The sequence below is a fragment of the Cyanistes caeruleus genome, chromosome 11 (assembly GCF_971803275.1).
Source record: "Cyanistes caeruleus chromosome 11, bCyaCae1.hap1.1, whole genome shotgun sequence".
NCBI lineage: Eukaryota > Metazoa > Chordata > Aves > Passeriformes > Paridae > Cyanistes > Cyanistes caeruleus.
The window spans coordinates 16,213,554-16,228,223 of record NC_141711.1 but is presented as its reverse complement, the minus strand read 5'-3'; the positions used below and the strand labels follow the sequence as shown (position 1 = coordinate 16,228,223).

General features: G+C 48.6%; 2 protein-coding genes across 3 annotated transcripts in view; one reads left to right on the top strand and one right to left on the bottom strand.

Moving 5' to 3' along the window:
* The first annotated feature begins 15 nt into the window (after positions 1–15).
* On the top strand, positions 16–10,740 carry C11H3orf18 (chromosome 11 C3orf18 homolog). The gene is made up of 5 exons (XM_086845663.1): positions 16–126; positions 3,502–3,895; positions 5,232–5,257; positions 6,768–6,897; positions 8,180–10,740. Exons 2-5 carry the CDS (start codon positions 3,662–3,664, stop codon positions 8,258–8,260), a joined length of 471 nt encoding a protein of 156 aa, XP_086701789.1. The 5' UTR covers positions 16–126; positions 3,502–3,661; the 3' UTR covers positions 8,261–10,740.
* An 851-nt stretch (positions 10,741–11,591) lies between these two features.
* The window catches only part of LOC111935192 (uncharacterized), a 53,026-nt gene continuing 49,947 nt past the window's right edge, over positions 11,592–14,670 (bottom strand). For both annotated transcript variants that reach the window (XM_023935537.2, XM_023935536.2), the window contains one exon: positions 11,592–14,367. In XM_023935537.2, the coding sequence (XP_023791305.2) occupies positions 14,291–14,367 (77 nt within the window). In that variant the 3' untranslated portion in view covers positions 11,592–14,290. The remainder of the gene's footprint in view (positions 14,368–14,670) is intronic.

The window sequence follows — 14,670 nt, the reverse complement described above, 5'->3', positions numbered from 1 at the left end:
ACCAGCGGCGGTGCGCGCGGAGCCGAGCGGCGCGGCCCGGCCCGGCCCCCGCGGCCCCGGGCGCGGCCCCCGGCGGCCGCTCCGCCCGCGCCCCGGGGGGACCGGACGCCTCAGCGGGAGCGCTCAGTAAGTGCCGGCCCGGCCGCCCCGGCGCGGGGAGCGCTTCCAGGGAGGAGTGGGGTGGGCCGGACCGGGCCGCGGGGGTGTTCGGCTGCGCCGTCCCGTCCCTCCCGCGGGCACTGCGGGGCTGCCGCGGCCTCTCGGGGGCCGGTCCCGGCCGTGTTCCGGGCGGGCCCGGTGGGGCGGGGGCGGCGGCAGCGCGGCGCGGGGAGCCGGCTGTGAGCCCGCGGCTGAGACAGCTCCGCCTGGGCAGTGGAAGGGCCCCGTACCCCGTTATCCGCCTGGGAAGTTCTCCTCGGGATGGGGAAGGAGGGACTGCCCTCAGGGCTGGAGCCCCCGGCCGGGTGCGGTGGCACTGCCCGCACGGGACGGGGCGGTCGCTGCTGTTGCCGTGCGTGTCAGAGCGGGATCACAGGAGCGGTGACATTGCTGGGAGGGTGCCCGCACCTGGGCCAGGGTGGGATGGGACCGTGCCCCTCTCGGACAGGGGAGGGTGACAGCCCGGGAGCTCCGGGGCAGCGGGCACACACGGTCCGGACTTTCCCGCTGCCCTGGAGCCTGGTCAGCTCTGGAGTAGAGATGGGGGAAGCCAGAAGTTCACCCATTGGGAAGCCACAGCCCGTTGCCAGCAGCAACAGAGTGCCGCTTCCATTGCTGAATTACTAGAGATACTTCATCTTGGTGAAGTAATGCAGAAACTACACTTGTTATTATTCTTCATCCAGAGACCCTCTGACCCATCTTCACCCCTGTGACACAAATCTCTGTTCCTGCCACACCCAAAATGAAGCAGCAGCACGGAGAGATTAAAACCAAAACTTCAGAAAAGGCTCGAGTTTGGGGCCCAAAACAATTTTCTGCATCTCAGAAGTAAGCAGCACCTATCAGAGATCAGTTTGGAAATGCTGGCTTGGGAGAGAAACAAACGTGTTCTCCTTATTTGCAGAGCCAGCAGAGCCCAGCAGAGCAGCCCTGGCTGTGTGAGGAGCTCTCTTGGTGCAGGCAGTGGAACAATGCCAGCTGGCAGCAGCTGAGGATCTGGTTCCTCTTCTGTTCTATTTGTGCATGGACTATGCTGGAACCTGCCAGTGATAGCAAGTAGCTGTCCCTGGCCCTACAGCTGCCATCAGAGGCTTGGAGTGTGCCCAGCCTGCAGATCAAACTTCCAGCACCAGGATGACAACTGGGAAAGGAGGGTGTTGGGGAAAGATGATCTACCCCAGCTGTGCTGTGTAGGCTGTGGGCCCTGCCCATCCTTGCACTCAGTCTCCCTATGTGACTGTCTGCAGCCTGGACCAGGAGGAGCTGGGGGCCAGAAACAGCCCTGTCTGGACCTGGAAATGGTTGTCTAAGCCAGGTCAGGAACTTTTGACACAGGACTGCTTTTAGAGCTAGGTCTGTGGGCACAGGAATTCTTCAGCATGAACAGGACACCAAGAGCAAGAAAAAGAACCCCCATTCTCCCTTGACCAGGTTTTCAGCTGCCTCATTTTAACCCAGCCTTTTTTGGTTTTTCAGAATTGACACCACATTCAGCTGAAGGCCTAACCCATTTTGTTTCCAAAATTCAGGAGCTGTTCAAGATCTAAAGCCATACTGTACAAAGCTCTTGGGCCTGCTTCACTCCTTTCACTTAGGCTCTTTTTCCACATCTTATTTCCTTGGTAGTGGCTTTTTAAAAAATGGGTATTATCATAATGGAAAATTTCCCTGAATAGCACAAATTGATGGATTCTGCCTGAGCAGCTGCTTGATCTGCTCAATAATTCTTTCCCTGCTGGGCTGTTGCTGCTGCTGCTACTGGTGTTATTGTGACAATGATTTCAAATTTGTCGTCTTTGTGCCCAAGTGTCCACTACACCTGAGCTCAGCTGTGGTCAGTAATGGCTGGAGAAGTCCATGGAAGCCCCGTGGTTTAAGCAGAGTGCTGGGCTTAATGGTCAGTGAAGGGCACAGTCCCCTTCATCTGCAATGAACTCGTGACCCAGCACAGTGTTAGGAGAGACCAGAGCAGAACCCTTAGTATTCAAGTTTTTCTGGAAACTCCAAGGAGTTTGACAGCTCCCACAGTCTCCCAGGCAATTCAGAATTCCCCTTTGCTTCACAAAGTTGTTTCCAGGGGGTTGAGATAGACTCTGATGTGTGGCAAGGCATTTATCTGCTCAGGGAGCTGCAGGACAAGTGGAGGTGACTACCCCAGCTGCTGTCTGACCACGGCACAGCCTGGTGCTGCTTGCCTGGGGTGGTTTCCCTGCTCCAGTTGTTAGTGGCAGATGTTGATCACGCTGCTTCCTGCAGTTGTGGACAGCAGTCAGGCACCACAGTGTGGGAACTGCTCAGTAACCTTGTCTGCAATGAACAGAGGGGAGCAGAAGAATGGCTCATTTCTCTTTGCAGGCACATCTTTTTCTCTTCAGAGCTCACTAACCCCTCTCTCCCAGCTGCATTCCAGCCCAGAGATGTAATGTCTGCTAAACTGCAGAGAAATTACCAGAGAACTGCTACAGAAGTTCTCAGGTCAGCTCAGCTCCAGAGGTAGCTATGTTTTCAGGGAAGCAGCTGATGATCTAAAGTTACATACAGTGCTTTTACAAACAAAGTGTGCAAATACTTTCCATAAGCTCATCCCATGGTGTTTTGCAACTCTTGATCATTTGCACAATAGAAGTATAAAGCAATTAAAGTTCTCAGCATGAACAGATCTATCAAATTTCACAACTCCAATCCAAAATTGGACTAATTTTAAAATTAATATTGATAATTGCCAGTGCATGACTAAGCTTGAGTGGGTGCTTTTATGAGGGATTGAGAAATACATGGTGTCTTTTGATGGAGGACTGATGCAACCCACCCTTTCCAGAGCAGCAGTGAGCAGGGATGAGCAGCAGTGGGGTAATGGATAGTGCAGGGACTCATCACACCAGGGAGCTCCTACTTTGGCTTCAATAAAAAGCATCCTGAGATACGGATGCCTCACAGCTGAATGTCATCTTATTGGGTATGTTCCCACTGGTAAGGGGATCAATGCAGCTTTCCAAAAATTAAAAGGAAGAGACAGAAGTAGGAAAATGCTCTATCCTGGGGCAGATAGAGACCACCTGGTTCAGCCTGGGGTACACCAGAGACAAGGGCTCTGAGGTTGTCCCCACACAGCTCTCCAAGTTAATGCAAGGAGACAGAGCTGGAGTAGAGAGGGGAGAGTTATCATCAACTCCAGGTGAATCAGGCATGACTTTGGGGGCCCTCAGAATGCTTAAAAACCATTTTTCTTATTTTAAACAGGCATTGCAAAACTGTGCTGATGAATTGGGGAACCATGGGAAAGATTTGTGCCTGTCTCCAAGAGCTCTGCACTGTTCATTTGTTCTCATTCTCTCCTAGGCCGAGTCTAGTGTGGTTCCCACTGAAGAAAACACATCAGAGGTGATGCTGCAGGAGAGGTCTCACGTGAGGGCCCTGCAGTGGAAGGGCAGCTCTGCAGTTCTGTAGCTGATGGGAGAGGACAACAGCTTGGTAACAGGAGCTACCAAGAGCTGGCAGGATGAGTTACAGCTCACCCTCTGTGCATGACTTGCATCGCAGCACCCCCAGCACAGCCAAGCCAGACCTAGGGACAGCTCTGGATGTGACTGTGCCACAAACACCCACTGTAAGCCCTGAGACTACCAGTTTCAACAGCACCAAAATCCCAGATGTGGCCAGCACTGGACCTGGCATGAGCACCATGCTGCTTTCCTTTGGGATCATTACTGTGATTGGGCTGGCTGTAGCAATGGTAAGAGAGCCCAGCTAAACATTCCTGCCCCTTGACGGTGGAGGGTGGTTAGAGGTTCTAGGACTGATTTTTACTGAATAATTTATTTGCATTCTATTAAAATCTCACACAAAACTGCTAGGAGCTGATAGTTCCTGAGATTCCTTTCTTTTTAAGGCCTTTATCAAGTGCTCCAATATTTCTGCAGTCTCCCTGAGGTCCAAATGGGATGCTCAGCAGGCCTAGGAGCAGCCATATGTATTATCAGTATTTGTTTGCTAACCCTAACAGCAATGGGAAGTTCAGTTAAAAGGAAAAAAAAAAGCAGATTATGTTCTGACTTGTTACCTGGAACAGCTGCATTGATTTAAACCTTCTCTTGGGCCCCACAAGAAAGTTATCCATATTAACTTTTCAAGCTGGTGGTTGAAACCATGTTAGTCCCCCCTGTGGATATGGGGTAATTCTTTTTGAATTAAAGTGGCCTGAATCCATCTCAGCAAGACTCATCTTGGACTGCATTTCCAAGGTTCTGCATGCTGGGTATCAGTCCTTGAGGGTTTGGTGTGTCACTAACCTTGTCATTAATGTTGTGGGCAGAAGCTTTCAGAAGCCCCAGTTCTGGGCCCACCATGGGCAGTGCAAGGGCTCAGCTCTCCTTTTATGTAACCAGATCATTTCCCTGCCAACAGAGAACAGAAGGTAGCAGCAAGCTCCCATTCCTTGTACAAGGAAGGGCTTCACTAATGCAGCCATCAGAGGAGCCTACTGCAAAATTTCATTGCAGGCCCCAGGAGGAGTTTTTCCAAAAGCCCCTAAGAAAACCTGGAAACGGTCAAAAGTTCCCAAGAGCAGCATCCAGCGTTCGTAGTTCTCAGAACAAGGCTGTGGAGGCCCAAAGCCTCCCTTTCTTCCCAGCAGAGGCAAGTCCCTAAGCATGTCCTCCCTCTTTGCTTCTTCCCTTTGTCTTGGGGAGGGGGTAGCAGCACTTCTGCGCTGTAGGAAATCTACACATGAAAACCACAAAGGGAAGCTTATTTTCATCCACTCTTAAATTCCAACATGCGTCCTGCAGCCACAGAAATGCGCTGAGCTACACCTGATAATACCCCTAATACTCTTACTCCTACTAACACACCTAATAACAGGCCACTGAGCACTTAGTGTTAGACATGATGTGCTGCCAAGCTCACAGTGATGCATATGAAGTGTCATTTTCCTTGTCACTTCTCCCTTCCCCCACTTTGGTGCACAGTGACACCAACCCTCTCTATCTCTTGTGTTCCCAAAATTTCTCTTCTCAGCTATTCCCCATCCTACTGGGACTGCTGTAATGATGCTTCTTTTTCTTCTTCAGGTTCTGTATATCAGGAAGAGGAAGAGGTAAGTAAGATGTGTTATTGGCTGAAGGGAACTCAGTGCTTCAGAATGCAGAGCGAGGTCAGGAGGAGATGGGGAGATGGGGAGTGTAAGCGATGGCTGTGTGAGAACACTGACTGAGGCTGGGACACTGCACTCCTGGGACTGGGCAGCCCTCTGACACCAGAGTGTAAAAGACTCCTCCACAGCTTTGGAAGGAGAATAAGGCTGAGCAGGAGGAGGTCAGGGATCCTGCAAACTCACTTCACCTATGAGATGCATTAAAACATGGGAGATGGATATAGGTGTATAAAGAAACTCAGAACTCCATCATGTGGATCTCAGGTTTCAGCCATTCCCAGATTCCTGTGTTTTCTTGCATCCCAGGCAGAAAGCAACTGGAAGCAACACAGTGCAGAGATGCAACTTCAGCCCAGGAGTTAATGTCTTAATTTCCTTGCTAAGCTTGTGGCTGAAAATAGAGAGGAGAGCAGCATGCAGGGAGCATCATGTCTTGATTCTTCCATCTCACAGCAGGGACTCCAGTGGAGATCCATAAGCTGTGGTACCTCCTCCCTCCCTGACTCCTTGGGGCAGGCCTAGCCAGGCCAGGGCTTCTAGAAAGTGCTGCTGCCCACTGTAAAATTTCCAAGCCCAGTCCCCAAGCCCAGGTCTGGGTGCTGCTGCAGGAGCAGCCAATGCTTGGCCTGTGAAAGTAGCGCTGCTGGAGATAGTGGTTGTGCTGGCAAACCCATAGAGAAGCAGGGGAAGAATGTGTCATCCTAACACTTGCCAAAATAGATATTTGTGGTGACACTGCCAGTAATTGCTTGTGTTTCCTTCTACTCCAAAACTCAGCCATAGCCAAAGGCAGGACTCAGTGTTTTCCCAGGAGAAAACACCATCCATCCATCTCTGAGGAGACCCTTTGAGTAATAATTTATAGCTCTGTCTCTTGGAGCAATGAGATACAAGAGTAGGAACAGTGTCCACAGGCATTAGCCCCCTGTGAGAATCTCTCTCCTATTTTCTATTTATTGTTTATTATTTTCTATTTAATTTTGTGTACTTCAGCCCCAGAGTTAAAGTACTCTCAGGCCACTGGAGCTTGAAGTGAACTGCTGCTGGCAGACTGTGACATGGCAGCATGAGCTGGTGTGGAAGAGGGACAGGGGGAGAAGTCACAAAATGCCAAGCCAGTATGTTCCACTGTTTCTTTTGTCCCTCCACATAAAGCCTTATCTTTTAAGGTCCACAAGAACTTAAATCCTGATTCCTCTGTGTGTAAATGCCTGCCAACATAGATTAGCGACGGCAATTAATCCTGTAACTGCACTCTGGGCGTCTTCCACTCCTGCCAGCTGTGTGTAGTGGGTTCTTAGCCTGGTTCTTAGCCTCACCCAGCAAGAGCCACAGGAGCAGAATCCCTGTGCAGCAGGAGAAGCAGCCTGCAGGAAGCCTCAGCAGTGGGGTGGGGAAGCAGCCTGAGCCCTGTCCTTCTCAACCAACCCTTTCCCTCCCCTCCCACGGGCAGGTTGGAGAAGTTACGGCACCAGCTCATGCCCATGTACAACTTTGATCCCACCGAGGAACAGGATGAGCTGGAGCAGGAGCTGCTGGAACATGGGCGAGATGCAGCATCTTCCCAGGCATCACAGAGCAAGGTAGGCAACAACCACCATGAGTGTCACTGCAGCCACTGCTACCTGCACTGCTTTCTTACAGGGCCAAGGAGATCCTGTAGGACTGCAGGGTAGGGAAACCATATAAGACCTCAGGAGGATTTCCACATCTCTGCCAGGCCTACGGATAAGGATTTGAGAGTTTTGGAGTGCTTAGGGTGGACTGAGGAGTCAGGCAGGTCTTTGACAGGACGCTCTCTCCTGCCCAGAGTAACAAGAGGTAGGAGAAATTGGAAAGAAGGGCTTCTCACCACTGTTTGGGTCCAGCTTCACAGTGTTATCTGTTACCTTTGTCACCACCACCACCATACAAAAAACCTCTTTTAAAGAGCCAGCAGGGATGATTGGAGCAAGTGTCTCTTAGTCAGTGACAAAGCCTGTCCTTGGAGCAGACATACCTTTCTTCTGATGCATTCCTCTCCAGCTGCTCTGTGTTGCCTGTGTCATCTCCTGGTTTTCCTGTTCAGGAGCAGGAATTCTCCCAAACAGTTCTCAGTTTCCACACACTTTATACCTTCAGAAAATCTGTAGCGAGCTTGTTGTGGGCAGAAAAGGAAAGAAGAAATAATAAGTACAACTGTAATTATAAAATACTTACCTTAGACATTTTTAACCTGCTAAAGAGCACAAAGGAGAGGTGTTGGAATATGAAAGATAGGCAATATATGGAATATATTAGTTTGGAAAAGCAGGAAATGTGGTGTATAAAAGCAAAGGATTTTGTTCTCCGAGTAGCACATCCTAGGACAACATCAGGTCCCTCTAGTAGCCCACATAGGGGGCTTACCTGGAGGTAGTAAAGGGAGGGAATTGTAAAGCCAGAGTTAACCTCAGCACAGTAAAACCAGAATCATCCTCTCCAGGGACTGGCCAGCAGGATACCTCAGATCCCTCTCGCTAATGCTCGGCAAGTGCAGGAGTTTAAAGATTCAATGTAAAAAGAGAGGGGGAGTCTAAAACAACAGCTCAAGTTCAGGCAATGGCACATTTCCAGGCCTTCTTGATATCTCAAGCCTTTTCATGCTGCTTTGTATATATAAATAGTGAGACTCAGTAATCCAATGATGTGGGGATTTTAAACTGGCATGGATGTACTGACTTACTCTCCAGCCTGTTGTATTTTCCTGTCACAGCCTTGCTAATGCCTTGTTAGCCAGGCAGCCTCCCCTGGAAGGGGTGAAGGCAGTTCCAAGTGCGCAGCCTGTGCCCAAGCACAGCCCTGAGCCAAGCAGTGCTGGCTCTCAGCTCTCCTGCTCCCCTGCAGGTGCTGCTGACGAGTCAGGGAGCCCTGCAGAGACCCAGCCGCCTCGTGTTCACTGATGTGGCCAACGCCATCAATGCATGACCAGGACCTGCCCTGCTCCGGGATCCTGCTGAGAACAAGGAGGATGAAGCCAACAAAGCAGTGACTTCCCTCAAGCATGGCTGATCCACTGAACCCAGCTGGTCACCTGTTGGTTTGTGTTACAAATGGGCACGGGAAGTGCCATCACTCTGGGAAGCAAACCCTTTGTAAGGGCAGTGGTGATTTTCTGGTGTGTGTGTGTTGCCACTGAAAGGTCCTGAGCTCCAGTCTATGGGCTGGCACTGCCTGACACCACCTGCCAAGCTTTGTGCTTAGGAACAGTGCCTGCTTTGTGTAGATTAACCTGCTGGAACACAAGGCTGTGCTCTCAGGGTCAAGGAAGGGGAGAGGTGCACATTTCAGAGACCTTCTCCACTGGCTTTGTGTGCCCAAGGCCCCTGGAAAGTGATGGATAAGCCTCTGTGCAGTGACCACAGCTCTGGCCAGTCCTGGGTGGGACTGGTGGCAAATCCTCTGAGTCAGGAGAGCTGCCTGTCCTAGCTGAGGGGTGGCCTGGGGCACAGCAGGGAGGACACAGCCATGGGATATCCCCTCCCAGGCCTGTGGCTGCGGATAAATGTGCACCAGGGTGATGGTGAAGCATGGGGAATTCACTGGCTTTAAAATGTGAAACAGTGAACATCTGGCTGATAACAGCTGAGGAAGTGAATGAATACCCCAAATTAGAGGTACTGTATAGGCAGAGGGGATTTCACACAGCTAGAGGCAGGGACTGTCACTGCCTGGCTATGCGAGCCCTGCTGCTGAGCTTCGAATAACAGTGCTTGGGCCACAAAGAGGAGTTGAGCAGACCTAGGGTTCCAATACCTTTAATCCCCTCCTGCTTTGGCTCAGGGAAGTTTTACAGTGCAGACTGTTATGCAGGAAAAAAGATGAAGCTTTGAAGTACTTTAAAAAAAGGAGAAACATATATTGGCTCAACAGCAGCCCAGTGTCTGCCCCCAGAGATGACTAACAGCTGGTTTGTACTTCCTTACCTGCCAGGGCCTGCAGTCAGAGCCTTCTCTTGCTCCTGCTGAAGGGAACACAGAGCTTTGCGTTAGCCTCTGCCCGTTACCTGCTAGGAACAGGTAGGTGGGACTAGACAGGTAAGCCAGGGGTTTCCCTGTAGCCCTGAAGCTTCTCTCTGCCTGTGCATCCTTCAGGGCTGCAGGAGGAAGAGAGTGGGGGCCTGTTGGCTACAAGCCTTTTGGTTGGCACTGGCCCCAAGTGCTGCAGACCAGCGCAGCAGCCAGGGACCAGCATCAGTGCCCAGCCACACTCTGATCACCTCCTGATCTTTGTGTGGTTACAGGCATTTGTCAATCAGATTTTATTCCATCCACAGCACCAGTTAAAAGGGAATCAGGGCAAGCCAAAATCTGAATGCAGACCTAAAGCTTTATGCAAGGAGTTGTTTGAGAGTGGCAATTCAGGTATCATGTGCTTTGTTGCAAGTTTGGTTTGTTTTTGTTCTCCCAAATATTTTGTTTTCTTCCCCTGTGTGATTGTTTTTCTCATATTCATTAAATGCAGACTCTTTCCTGGGCCAGTGCCCCTGACCCCTGCAGGGCACAGCTCCTTACCAGCCTTCCCTCTTCCACTGACACAGCTTCCCTCAGGGCAGCTTTGCAGGGCTAAATTGCTTTTAGTTTTTTAGTATCCAGCTGTCTTTTTGGAACTAGGGATTTCTGGGAGTATATTAGGGGTTGGAGTGTGGAAAACAGCCCAGTCCTCACTACCAGGAGATCTGGCAGGAGGCACTCCCAGGCTGCTGCTGTTTGCCCCCAGGGATGCTGCTGGAAGGAAGGTGCACGGGTACAAATACTCAGTGTAATGCAGATTAGGTCCTTAGAATCTGGAGTCTGTCTGTGGGTATTCCCAGCGATCAGCTGAGAGCCAAACACCTCCCAACACACACACACACACACACACTTCCCAGCTCCTGCAGGTGCTCACTGAGAGCAGCCACACATCTGATTTCTCCCTTCACTGCCTGTCCCCTCTCCAGGCTCTGCAGCAGCACAGGGATGCACATGGCAGAACGAGTGTCCAGCTGTCCTAAATTGCAGAATTTTCCCCAGAACTCTCAGCATTGGAATTTTAATTGTTGTTTTAAACTCAACAAAAGGCAAGTGTGAGCTGTTTCCTCAATGCCTCAGCCCAGTGTGTGCCCTTCTTCCAGTTCCCTGTGCTGCAGCACAACAACAAACAAACCTACAGAGGAATTCTCTTGAACCATTGTCCCTGTGATTATAGGCTTTGTCCTGTGGTGACTGCCCTTAAAGAAGTACAGATAATAAGACTAAAAGAGTATTATGGGTAATTGCTGGGCTCATACTGGAGTATCCTTTTAGTTCCATAGCACCTCCTCTCACAGTTCTTGGATGTATAATTTAGCAGAAGCATCATGATGTAATTTAATTCAAGTGTTTCTGTGTTTTAAAGCATTGAAATATAATTAAACTATTTACATGAAAGTCTAGTGTGATTGTCTTTTTCCCCTGTCACTTACATTTTCCCGCAGAAACTGCTGGAGTGTATCCCCAGTATCTGCTGGTTATTTGTGTGCAGTAAATTCTCCTGCTCTTTCAAAAACTGAACTAGATGTGAAAAATTCAGAAGGGGAAGCTTTGTGGGGGTCAAAGTTTAGTGTTCTACAGCACAAAAACTCAGATCTCTCCAGAAAGGCTTGCTGGAAAAGTCAGGAGGGCAGGAGCTTCCAGCTGCCAGTCCTGGGCATCCAGAGTACAAAAAGAAATCCCAATTTATCCTTAGGCTGAATTCCTGTACAGACCAGGGGTTCAGCAGCTCACCTGCAGCTCTGCCCACACCGAGGGGAACAGAACATGATGACATTGTTGATACATTTCAGATTTGCTGCTGCCTCATCTGGTCCACAGCCCCAAATCTTAGGAACAGTTAGGAAAGCTATCAGAGGAGCTGAAGAGGCAATGCTCAGGCAGAGAATTAACTGTATGAAAAGCTAAATAGCTGTATAGCCCACAGAACAATGTGGGGGAGAAAAGACACAACTGTGGAGACTTTTGGGTGCACGTGTGAAGCAGAACTGGCTTGTGTTCCATCCAATCAAGACACACAAAAGGATGGAATTAGGCACCCACATTTGGGCTTAGGAGCCTATCTGGTTTTCTCCATTTGTGATTCCTCATACTCATTATTTCTTGTTTCTGTATCAATCTGGGGCTGTTCCTGAATGACCAAATTTTTGTTTAAAATCCCCAGAACACCAGGTTGAGAGACACTCACCTTGTCCAGCAACGTGTGTATGTGTGCTGAGGGTGCTGCACAAGGAAGAGGCAAAGCAGGCTTTTGTTTAATACCTTTATTTAAAACAAACTTCAAGGTTAATTTGCAAGTTGCCAACACTGTCTGTGCTTTCACCAAAACCATTTATGGAGAACTTCCAAACTTTGCTAGACAAGAAACCTTGCTCACCTCCTGTGATTTAACAAACTGTAATGACCTTTTATTTTTGGCCAAGTCAGACCAAAACTGCCTGAGCTTAAAAAAACTTGATGTGTACTTGCTTCGAGGTAGGTCTGTCTATACAGAAAAGGTAATTAACTATATAGGTAATAAAAATGTTTATAATTTCAAAGAATACAATCCCAGTGATCCAATGAGAGATCCCAGCTCCCTGAAGATGTCTGGACTTCTGCCCACCTTTCACAGACATTGACTTCCATTCAAATTCTCTGTGTAAACATGGAAGCTGAGGCTATGGGCACATGGAAAAGCTCCTAAAAGAGTGGAATTCTGTTTGTTCTGCTGCAGCACTTGCATTTTCATGGAAACAAGTTTTTTACTGTGGTTTTTCAGCAGAGTAGTAAGAGGTAGCAAAGACTAGATTTTGGGGGGATTTTTTAATTTTAAGAGAAGTACTTTGCAGGTACTTCCCAGAGGAATACTGCTGACCTAAAGCAGATGGATTTACTATCTAGCCAAGGTAGTTTGCACCCCTATTCCGTGCCACCAGCTGAGAAAGGACTGTCTGATGTTACAGGAAAAGCTTGAGTCTTTTACAGATGTAATCCCTAATCCATTTAGAAGCTGAAGTTCCAGTCTCACTCTGCAACAGCTATTGCTCTCAGGTAGCAGGGGTTAATTAAATAGGCAGCACAGCCTTACAAACAGACTGAACCTGCCAATTCAACTGGAAATCAGGCACAGAAGTTGGTAAAGCATTTTGGTCTGCTACTGGAGTGCTCTTTGAATGCATACATGAATTGCAGCTGAACCTGTGTGTGCACTGGAGAGCAGAATTCCCCTTCTCATGTAACCATCAGCAGCACAGACTCACTTGTGTCACGTCCCACCTGGAATTATCCCCACAGCACCAGCTGGGGGTCAAACCCCTCCTCGTATCTGGCAGCACAGCTCATCCCATAGCACAGGATTTAGGTCAGTCCCTGTGCTCTAATCCATTTAGTCCTTGATTTCTCTGCTGTTTGGTAGTGGAGGCACAAAGACTAGCTGTGATGCAGTTTTCTGCTGTGACCACCAAGCTCCATACACAAGAGAGTTCCCTTAGGGCAAATCAGACACCACACAGAATTAGGACTGGGAATCTCATCACTACTAAGCAGAATTAATGGGATCAGGACTCATCAGTACTAAACTGGGTGGACTGAACAAGATGACCTAAAAGGAAAAAAAACCCACTTTCCCCCCATTATCTCTCCAATCAGCCCTTCTTAATTCTGCATACATTTTCTTGTGTTAAATAAATACTTGCCAAGGGAACAGAACTCTGATGAAAAGATAATAAATGAGTTCAATATATACATCCATTTCATGGCTTTCTGCTCTGCACCACCATAAATTTAAAGCAAATTATGTTCTGTTTAAATATTTAACACTGTAAAGCTAGCCAATTTTACATCCTGTCAGAGATAATTGAAATACCCACTTTGTCCCTTTAATAGGCAGGCAAAACATCCAGGAGATGGAAAATACCACTGGGATTTCACTATTTGCAACTGGATATTGGAAATACCCTCAATTCCTCAGAATTTAAAAAGTTCAGCTCTGACACCAAAAGCACAAAACCTGCAAACAGTGTGAAACTGAGAGCAGCCAGCAACAATCTCAAACCAGCTGGCTATTGCTGTCTCCCAAAACTAAACTATCAGCAGCTTTCATTTGCATAGTTGTGACACTAGAGGACCTCACACATGCATGTTAGGGACTGAATTAGAAGAATTTCAATGTAATCCCAAGGCTCTGCAAGGAAGCAACTTTTGTAGAACTGGTTCCTTACAAACACTCCTTTGAAGGGATCAAATCCAGTGGCTGTGACTAAGCTTGTGAGCACTGTGCACTTAGAGCTGCTATCCAACTCAGGGGGAAAGCCACTAGGCCAGAAGATAGAGAAGAAGGCCCTGAGCTGATCACATAATTTTTGTTTAAGATAAACATTTCAGAATCAATCCCTAAGACATCAGGGTACAAACTTTCCCCTAAAGCATGCATGTTACTGGCCACTGGGGCAAGCTGGAAATGCCATGAAGGCTTTTCTTTCTGAACTAGTTAATAAAGGACTCAAAGACTGTCTTTCAGATGCAGTCCCTATGGGTAACACAGCAAAACTTAACTGGTGGCACTGCTCCATCAGTCTGCCAGAGGTGATACAGCAGACAAGCTCAGCCATTAGCTGTGTAATAGATGTGTAAATACATTTCCTTTCCTGTATCTGTAATTGCTGAGTCAACTTCTGTTGAAATACTGCTCTCTGTGTCAGGGCAAGGCACCAGGTTACACAAGTATTTTAAAGAGAAATTGTTAGACTCACAAAGGATATACTACGAACTGTAAAAGGCAACTCTCCAACAAGGCATTTGCCATTTCTTCCTCTAAATCCTTGTTTGCATGTTTGGGGTAAGCAAGTCCACAGGCAACAGGAGAGAACTTGGCTAAAATTATCACAAATGAATCTCAAATACAACATTAGAAGTCCTGTTTGCTTTCCAGTCCTCTGGCTTCAGCAAGACATGAGCAGGTGGGACTCTACTGAGCTGCAGCAGGGATGTTACTCAGACCTCTCCTAAGACCAGTGGTTTTGCCAGACCTGGAACCAGTGAGGCCTAAAGGAAGGATCACAGGAGAGAGAAGGTTAGAGCTTTGGGTCCAGGAGCCCTGCTGCCCAGTACCCCTTACAGAGCCAGTAAAACGTTGAGAGGTGACAAGGATCCATTCCCCAACAACACTCCCACTGCTCTCGTATCAGCTCCAGGCTAAATGGAGCTCCTGACACAAATGGCTGCCCTGGCAGCAGGGCTCAGCATGAGGCTACTGAGGGCCCAGAAGTGACAGTCTTTGTCAAATTGTCTGGTTTCTGCTCTGCAAACACTCATCAACCATCTGTGCTGACAGCAATTACATATTTC